This window comes from Micropterus salmoides, unplaced genomic scaffold (assembly GCF_014851395.1).
Source record: "Micropterus salmoides isolate LMB-PRFRI ecotype aquatic unplaced genomic scaffold, ASM1485139v1 Ms_hic_scaffold_9, whole genome shotgun sequence".
NCBI lineage: Eukaryota > Metazoa > Chordata > Actinopteri > Centrarchiformes > Centrarchidae > Micropterus > Micropterus salmoides.
In genome coordinates this window covers 18,621,199-18,631,381 of record NW_024044681.1, presented here as the reverse complement: position 1 = coordinate 18,631,381, position 10,183 = coordinate 18,621,199, and the positions used below count along the sequence as shown (strand labels likewise).

The window sequence follows — 10,183 nt, the reverse complement described above, 5'->3', positions numbered from 1 at the left end:
CCAACAGGAAGTCGGCCATTTTGAATTTTACGTCAAATTTTGGATGATTTACACACTTCGTACTTTAACGAACTCCTCCTAGGGATTTAGTCCGACCGACCTCAAATTTCTGCTGTGCCTTCTAAAGGCATTGAAGATGAAAAGTTGTGCTATTTGCAAGTTTTCGTCAATGGGCGTGTCCGTGGCGTGGCGTCAAAGATCAACTCTTCGCCATGACACGGAAGTTGTCGTAACTTCAGTGTACATGCTCACATCTGCACCAAACTGTACATGTAGGATGAGAGTCCCGCCCTGAACACATGTACATGCTGACATTCACCCACAGTCATAGCGCCACCTGCTGGCAACAGGAAGTGACCTTTAACGAAGCAGCCCCCGCCGCACGTTTCACCTACGTGCACGAATTTTCTGTGGTACGTGTATCTTGTCCAGACGCACAAAAAAGCCTCTTGGAGCGATGCCCTAAAATCAACAGGAAGTAGGCCATTTTGAATTTTACGTCAAATTTTGGATGATTTACACACTTCGTACTTTGACGAACTCCTCCTAGGGATTTAGTCCGACCGACTTCAAATTTCTGCTGTGCCTTCTAAAGGCATTGAAGATGAAAAGTTGTGCTATTTGCGAGTTTTCGTCAATGGGTGTGTCCGTGGCGTGGCGTCAGAGATCAAGTCTTCGCCATGACACAGGAAGTTGTTGTAACTTCAGTGTACATGCTCACATCTTAACCAAACTTTACGTGCTTGATAACTCTCCCACCCCGTTATGGAGGACCGATCCTGACACAGCCAGAAATAAATACAGAAATAAATAAATGCTCAATAAATAAATAAGCATCCAATTAAATACACAAAAAAATAAAGTAAATAAATAAATGTAGGTAGTAATTAAATTATACAAGGAGACATAAATGTTTATATTTTAATTAGTGTCTTTACTTATTCACCTTTGTTATAATTACCTTATTTGTTTATTCAACTTTATTTATTACTAACTTTTTAATGTATTTATTTATGTGTGTGTTTTAATATTTTTGTCTGTTTTATTCTTCCTTTGTATTTATTTACCTTATTTATTTTCACCCATGGTATTTATTTCTGCCTGTCTTTTTTAAATTTTTGTATGCATTTCTGCCTCATTATGCAAATGAGGAGGGGCTGTGTCTCAAGGGGTCATCTTCTCTGCTATTGGTGGACCAGTCAGACAGGAGAGCTCCTACTCTGCCTGCAGACATCAACGATCTTGCCCCTCACACAGTCAGATGGCTTCCTTCAGTGCGCTGAGGTGTTTAACAACTCTGAAGACAATACTACCAGCAATGTCTTCCTTCTCTTTTCACGTAGACGCTCCGACAGACAGTGCTTTCAGTTTGCTGCATGCATGGACACAGAACTGCGGTATAGGGAGAAGCACACGGTCAGCTGGCTGCAGCTAAATCTGGAGTGCACTCGTATTCAATTCTGTATGGTAAATTCAGTTTTAACGGAGCAGAGCGAGCTGACAGGCAGAGTTAGAGACTTTTTCTGTCCGTTTCTCTCTTTACAAAGACGCATGTTGCAGTCAGAGTCTTCTCTGAAGAGGGCAATGAAGTCTCAGTAGTACCCGATGCGAGCACCACATACAACACAATTTATCAAATTACACAACGGATATACAGTATGAAAATATGATTGATTGGATTATACTCACAGGAATTATCAAACCTGTTACATGCGTAACACAGTAATGTCAGGGAAATTACTTTACTTAGAATTAAGTACTGCAGTTGTACATTTGAAATACCTTCCTACCTTTCTGATAGGAAGCCTTCTTGAGGTGGTATAAAACATTTCTTCTTATATTCTGATTTGAGTTGTGGACAACTATGACCACATGAATTAAAAAAACATTTCACTGCCCAAGTCAGCTATAACACAAGTCTTGTTCATTAGACTACATGCTGTACAGTATTTGACTACAGATTTTGTCCCAGGATTTCTTATGCATTTCTTCTTCTTCGTTGCATGATTTAGAATAATAAGGTGAGAAATGGGTCTATTCTGAGTTCATCCTGCACTGCAGCAGCTAATAAAGTCCATTTAATCCCAAAAACGCTTTTCTTTTAGGCAGGCTGGAGCAGAAAACAACTCACCTTTCTCAAGTTGTACAGTAATGTCACATGTGTATGAAGGTGGATCAAACAAGCTAATCTTAAATGTCAAAGTAGAGAGGAGCCTAGTAGGCCTATTTATTTTCATTCATTACACAATATGAATAAGCTATGCAGACAGTTGTAAAGAAAGAACATCTTTTTCTTCTGTTCTCTACTTGTTATAGTTACACAGTATTAGGGGTGTGGGCTGTATTAAAAGTATCCGCTGTTCTCCCATGCTCTAACACACAGTAACGATGAAATGTGTGCTGTTCTCACATTCTTCCTCTGTATGTACACATAAACAACAAGGCAGGGAAATATAAAAGGAATTTATTTTATTGTTTGGGTACATTATTGTTCAGTGTACATGCTCACATCTGAAACAAACTTTACGTGCTTGATAACTCTCCCACCCCGCAGACATCTACACACCAATACCGATTTATATTCATAGCGGCAAGTGCTATGTATCTCCACATAGGGGACACAGGAAGTGACATATAGCACCTTCATGCGGCGTCTGAACCGCGTAGGAAATTCACAGCCGCACCGGCAGAGCTCCAGAATGTGCAACTCGGCCGGCTCACGCGCGGACGCGCTTATAAGTGCGAGGGCCCGCCCAACGCTGCTTGCAGCTTTAATTTTGTATGTTTTGTTTGTAAATATATAAATGAAAAAAAGAATAAGATATACAAGTTGTGAAAGAATAATATAGATTATGTTCAAAATGGCATTACATGTACATCAGATATATATTGTGCAAACACTTACAGTGTACTGTAAAAGATGGGAGGAGGGGGAGAGCTTTGGGGGGAATTTGGGAGAATACGTTTCCATCAGGGTTCACTGTTAGTCAAACAACTGCCAGCAATCAAATGTAAATTACTTATTACCCCAAAGACTGCATACAAATGTAATCCATTTTATGCTACAATCTGTGATGCATAGTCTACTAAGAATTATTGACACTACATATTTTCGTCATCCTGAAAAGGAGCTAAACCAAGTGAAAAAGCATTCACATTTCATGTGCTAACTACACAACTGTAATGTGCATGTGTGTGTGTGCTGTCCCCCAAACCCATGAAAGTTTTACTACATGTCCGTCCACCACGTAAAGCTCCCCTCACTTCTCTCTTTCTGTTACCCACATACACTCGGCTGTATATTAGTCTAAATTTAAAGGTCAATGTCAGAGCACAGGAAATACACCAATGCAGACAAGCCCCTCTAAAAATGAACCACTGGTGTTTCTTTGGTTCTAAAATGCATCTTTCACTTCCCAGCTCTTCTCTGTATGAGTCTGTGTTTCTGCCTTAAGGGTAAGTGTAACTGTGCATATCTGAAAATTTAATAGAAACAATGAATGTCGTGAGTTTGAATTGATTTCTTCTATTTGAGCCAATGTTTGAAATCTATAATTTTGCAAAGAATAATAAATTAGTTTGTCATTATTTAATTTCTCATGTTTGTTCATATATTTAAATGTACAGTGTACCTGTTATCAGAAATAACTACTTTTTACAAGATTTAAACTTGTTCTGACCTGACCCTGTTGGTGTGTATGCATTAATTCACATCTGATTATTTTATGCCAGACATTTGTGTTAATGCACCCTGATGTGTATCTGAGCTCTCTGCATTTGCTGTAGCATTAGCGGGGGGCACAGTAAAGTCTCAGACAGAAGACAACTACAAGACTTATCTCTGTCACACAGCTTCTGGCCGAGCCATCCAACTGCTGGTTTATCTGCTCCGACACACACCCTCTCACTGGGGAAGTGTCACTCCACCCCCCACCCCCCACCTCCTCATTCCTGCTGACTCCCTGCTCACCCTCTCCTCTTTGCCTCCTCGCCTCACCCCTCTGGATGCCAGTAGCTTCTAGTCATGGAGCAGACGACAGTCACACACCAGTAAGTGGGTTTTTTGTCCCTAACCGTACATAATGTTGTCACCACTGAGCACAATAGAATTACAGCCAATGGCTCACTTATCTTATTCTGCCCTTTTATGTTGCTGTGTTTCCTCTTAATCTTTTTCTGCTTTCTTACGTCTCTTTGATAAATTTTAATACAAACTAAACAGGAACGTTTTCCTGATTTTGCCCTCCTTCCTACTAAATTTCAAACTTATTTAGATTTTGCCTTCACTGCAATATGCTGCTGTTAAAGTGTTGCTGAAGGCCTAAAATAGTTAAAGGCAAGGATAAATGCTGTCATGTACAGTGGTAAGGTGATATTAATAGGATAAGGATGTTAGTGTAATTGGGGTGTCGTGCTGCTAAAATTTCATAAAGGAGGCCAGCTGAGTACAGTACTGTTCTAGGAAAATTCAATTAATTGAATTCCTGGTTACAGGTAAGCAAAACAGAAACTAATTTGCTAATTTGAGACTGTCTTTTTTTTAACATTAAACCTGTAGTTGAGTATCAGTGGCGTATTAGAGGCTTTACAAGCCATCATGAATTTATCAGCCATCTATCTACAGACAGATTTATTACAAATCTAATTTCAGACCAGGACTGTCAGTGAACCAAACCTCAGCATCAGCGTTTCATGAAGAGGAAGTGGGAGGCTCCACCACAGGAAGTGAAGATATCTGGGGGTCATATGATGTCCCTGCAGCGACAGACCCAGTGCTCACACAGCCCGGCCTTGGCGTCACCACGACAACCATCACCACCATCACACAGACGGGAGGGGGATGGAGCACTGGCCTGTTTGACGTCTGTGGAGACACGACTACATGTAACATGAAAACACAGTCTGAAACTGTATTCCCATAAGCACAGGCTTTTACACATGTCACTTTATGACCCTCTTATTCTTTGTATAATTTTTAACATGATGTTGCTTGAGGAAGCTTATGTGCAAACCAATAAATCATCATTCATTAGTCTAGTCTTGCATCTGACAGAATGCAATTTGCGATTTGAATGGGATTTTTGTCTGTCACAAGTAAACACACATAACTAACACACACACACACACACACACACACACACACACACACACACACACACACACACACACACACACACACACACATTGTGCTGGCCTGTGCCTGTGCTTGCAGGTATTCTTGGGGCCCTGGTGCCATGTTGTTTGGACCTGAGTTTAGCTCACCAGTATGGCGAGTGTCTGTGCATGCCTCTGTTACCAGGATCTACTTTTGCCATACGAGTTGGGATCAGGGAGCGGTACAAGATACGGGTGAGTGTGTGTATTCACATGCAAAACACTTATTTGTCAAGAGAAATTAGGAGATTTGGGCTGTTTGTTAGAGAGTGTTTGAACACACCAACAGGTCGACCTTACAAAATGGTCTTGCTTATATGTGCTAATGCTTATAATAGCATTACCACATATCCATGATGTGTATAGCATTAAAAATTGAAAATAGTTTGGTGATTTCTCAAGTAAGTTTTAAGACTCCAGAGTAAATGGAAACCCAATGGCTTTCAGGAAAGTAGATGATCAATTCAAAAACTTGATCATATATTTGTTACTAAATGCAGTCATAGGTTCACTTTAAAGTTTTGCGAGTGAATGTCTTTTCATGTACATTGTGGTTATGGACGTGTTCCTGCTGCATTCTCGTGTCATTCATGTGTGCTTCTTCTATATGCATTTCCATGTATGTGTGTGCCTTTCTGCATGTTTATCCACAGGGCAGTGTGTGTGAGGACTGGACCACAGTGCATTGCTGTTACCCCCTGGCTGTATGTCAGATGATAAGAGAGATGAAGCAGAGGATGAAGACACAGACCTATCATGTGTCCACTGCCCTCGAATGCTCCTGAAGAAACTGGAATGATTAGCACAAAGAATCAATACTACAAGGTTTTGAACTTACTTTTATATGCCCCTGAGGAAGCCTTGGAAAATAAATCAACCCTATCCTACAACATTCAAAGAAGACTGAAAAGGACAGACTTGAACAGCATAAACAATAAAATAATTATCCGAGCTGTAGGGTCTCAACTAGTGTGTAGGGCTTAAAACTTCCTTGGATGTTGTAAGAGTCTAACTGAAACGTACTTTTAAACTGCTGTTGGACTTGTTTGGAGAGGATATTATGAATAAACTTGATAACAATATACGCCTTTTCTTGCAGTTGAGTGAAATGCAGGTGGCAAGGTGCACGTTTATATAGTTTCAGTAGCTGTCACTGTCAGCAAACTGTCGCAAGTAGCTTTTTTGGGCCATATTTAAAGTCAGTTTAATGCACATTGTGAACATTTAATTGTGCTGCTCAGAACAATGAATTTAGATTTGAAAAATGTGTCTCTCTAAAAACAATTTCCCTTGATCTCTGGATATTTAATGAAGCTCCTTGGCAGCCCTTCATAAGGACACTTTCTTCAATAGAAAGTGGTACAAATTAATTGAGAAAATTGACTTCGGTGAACCAACCCTTTCATTTTGTCTCGCATGCCAAAGGTCACCAGACACATTAACGTGTTCAATCCCCCTAAGACTTGAAGGGAAAATGATGTGAAGAAACATAAAGCTTTCTAGACCTTGAGGCACAAATTGAGCAAGGGGGACATAACTCAACATTAGGGACAATATCTACAAATCAGACTAATAAATCTAATTCAGTGTCACATTTAAAACTAAATCCAAGTAAAGCCAGGGAAGAACAGAAAGGCTTAGTTCAGTTTGAAGCAATGCTTTTGAGAGTTGTTTTATTTATTTCAGAGTGTAGGATGAAACAAGTGTGCAAGTCCATTCAGTAAGAAGAACCACTTGTCTGATCTGGCAAACAGGCCACAGCTCCGATTACAGTTCAAGTACAGTCTGATGATAATAAAGCCTATTTCCATATTTCTGATATTCTTTTATCCTTCTGTTCTTTGGTTCACCTCAGGCATTCAATCATATTATTAAACCAGTCCTGATTGCTGTGGCTCCCTAAACCCAAAATGCCAACCAGCTAGAACGGATATGGAAAATGTTATTCATACACAAAGCAGATGGGGTCCTCAAAGGGCAAACGTGTAATTTGTTCACTCTTATGGATGTGGTCCCCCACTTGGCAGCTGCTTCAAATAAAATGGGGGGAGACACAAAATGAGCTTGGTGGGAAAAGGGAAAGAGATCTGAATAATAATATCGACTCATATTTTACATACAGTACACAGCACAGTGAATCTGCTGAAAGAAAGTAAATATTTTTAAATCATTTAAATTCTTTATATGTTTCTCTCTTTTTATTTGATTGTATTGTTGTTTTTGAGTGTATCGGAAAGTCCTCATCCTTAACCCGAATCACAATGACAATGCACCACATTTGTCAGTGAGGACAAATTATTTTAGATTATAGCCCTTTCACCATACAAACGAACACTGTGATGTCCATGCCTGTAAATGCTGCAGACTTTAAGGAGAAACTACCACTTTGCTTTGCATTATGGGGGTTTTCACCTACCAGTTTATGTCCCACTGTGGACATTTTAAAATCACCACTCTATGCAGAAGACCAAGAATGTCCCATAGCTTGCCGCTGCGCACCCAAGCACATCAAAGAAAAATCAACAATTCACACATTTTTTCATTTACATTTTTAGGTTTAATATGTTCACAAAATACAGCATACTCGCACAGAATCTATCCATGCTAATCAGTAAAGCTACCCAGCATGAGCTAGCAATCATAGTGTAGTGTTAAAACAATAGTTGTTGTTTAAGATTAAGATTAAGATTTAAGATTGTAAAGTTCTGTTTACTTTCTTCTTTATGTTTAGTCCTCACTGGTGTGTTGAAGTAAAAATACTTTTATTTAAGTTTCATGGCAGCTGTTAAGTTCCAGATAGCCACAGCGGTAATAAGGTCAGCGACACCTGACTTATGTTTGCATTAGGTTCCATTGTTTCCTGAGCAGCCCTGGATGGATACATCTTCCTGCAGCTCCACTGCTCTCTGCCTCCTGGGGGTTGTTAGTGAGCAGAATCTGCCTCGAGCAGAGCTGCTTCAGGCACTGAGGTAACATCTTTCCCTCCCTGTGCAGTGACCAAATGTTATTGCTTCAGCATCAATAGCTCTAAATTGGGTTAGTAAATTGGAAATCTATTTTCTTTACATATCAAATACACCCTCAAAATGTCTTACATGTTCTTTCAGACTTTATATTTATTTTATAAAAAATAAACTCTACATGTAGACTTGGCTGCAGTTTTTAATGGCTCCTTCCAAAGTAGTGGCTGTCATTACAAGGGACATTTAACTTATTTCCAACGACTTTTCCAAATCCCCATAAAAATCTAATTGTAAACATAGCACATATTTGTTTATTTGGGTTAATGCTGGAGGAAAAAAAAGACATCTGCCATGTTTTCTAGATCTGGCAACCGCCACTGTTTAATGACCTGAAAGGACCCACAGCTTACATAGTGAAAACATGATCCTCCCTTTTCTTGTCATCTAAGGAATTTAAGGATAAAGGGATATTTAGCAGAGAGAAATAAAGTCCTCTTGAGGAACATAAACTACAAAAGCAGGCAAATCTCTAGCATTATGACATTGGTTATTGAAGTCTAATTATTTCTACAATGAAATTGTCCTCCTGTCGTCATCGGTAAAATAAAAGAAGCAGAGCGGTGGCAACAAATCCCAAGCTTCCATCATCACACATACACACACAACCCAAAACAAGACAACTGCACTCAGTAGCAGAGCACACAGACTGCTGTACAAACTGCCAGCCCCCCTCCACAATGATGATGTGTGTGAGAGAAATGCAGAATGAAAAACAGAGAGACACATATGAAGGGCAAGAATTAAACAAAAGAGTATCAGAGAGAAAATGAGAAGAGAGAGCGTGAGGAAGAGTGTGTGTGTGTGTGTGTGCATGTACGTTATGTAAACCCCCAGGTGGTACTTGTTGTCCTGGATAGAAGTATCACCAGGGGGACGACTGCTCCAGCTTAGCATGACTTATGGCTAGTGTCAAAGTAAGTACCAAATTTCTAGCTTTAAAGGGTCAGTTCAAGCAAATTTCTCTTTTTGGGGTGAACTGACCCTTTAATTATCTCACATGTATGATTTACTGATGTGTCATGCAACAAATGCCATATCAAACGAATACTGTAACCTCTGCAAGTGCTCACAGTTCAACCCCAAACACCTTCACACCTTTTACATCTACTATATCACTACACACTCTGTCCGGCCTTACGTCATCTCCACCAGATTCACCTCCATGCCTGAACCATTAGGGGGCAGTGTTGCCCCAGATCTTGCACCCATGCTGTCTGTTATCAATTCCCAGGGCTGCTCAGTGGGGTGAAAGCAGTCTTAAGTGCTGATCTTGGGTCAGGGTTGTGATTTCCACAACAGTGGTAGATGTCAAGATCTGGAACAGTGGAGCTCATCCTAAGTCAGCAGTTGCACAGGGACCATAACAAGTCTCTGCTGATCTCTTTCCTGCTGTTTCAGCATGGACACGGCGCAGATGTATCTGGAAAGGCTCTTCCCATAATTGTGCTTATTGCGATCTGTTAACATTACTGGTACAGAGAAACCCCCAGTAAACAGATAAAATAACAAACGCAGCACTCGGAAAAATAGATAATTCCCTCCCAAGTTGCACATGTAACTGAATAACAATGAGCTAAAGGTGGAGTGTTTGTGCTTTCCCAAACTACACACTGATATTTCTGAAATGTAATTTCATGCATTTCGCTTCTCTCCTCCATCATTCTCTCTCTCCATTCAGCAGATACGTCGACTCTACCTCCTGCATGTGTTTCCTCTATTGTCTTTTTCTTTCTTGCCTTCCCTAGATCCCCTTTTTCTTTCCCCTCAATAATCTCCTCTTGTGTCCTCCCGCCGCCTTTCCTTCATTGCCCCTTTTATTTATTTCCCTTCTTCTTCTTCTTCTTCTTCTTCTTCTTCTTCTTCTTCTCTTCCTGACTCATGCTGGTGTGTGTTTGTGGGGAAAAATAGGAAGGAAAAGAGAGAGAGGTGTGGACCGACCTGCTAAGCTGAAGCAGTCGTCCCTCTGGTGATACTTCTATCCAGGACAACAAGCACCACCTGGGGGT

At 40.3% G+C, this 10,183-nt stretch overlaps 1 protein-coding gene across 1 annotated transcript; it reads left to right on the top strand.

Annotated features, from left to right (window-relative positions):
• The first annotated feature begins 2,822 nt into the window (after positions 1-2,822).
• Positions 2,823-6,966, top strand: plac8l1 (PLAC8 like 1). The gene is made up of 5 exons (XM_038709713.1): positions 2,823-3,456; positions 3,853-4,050; positions 4,652-4,884; positions 5,213-5,349; positions 5,808-6,966. Exons 2-5 carry the CDS (start codon positions 4,025-4,027, stop codon positions 5,937-5,939), a joined length of 528 nt encoding a protein of 175 aa, XP_038565641.1. The 5' UTR covers positions 2,823-3,456; positions 3,853-4,024; the 3' UTR covers positions 5,940-6,966.
• The last annotated feature ends 3,217 nt before the right edge of the window (positions 6,967-10,183 follow it).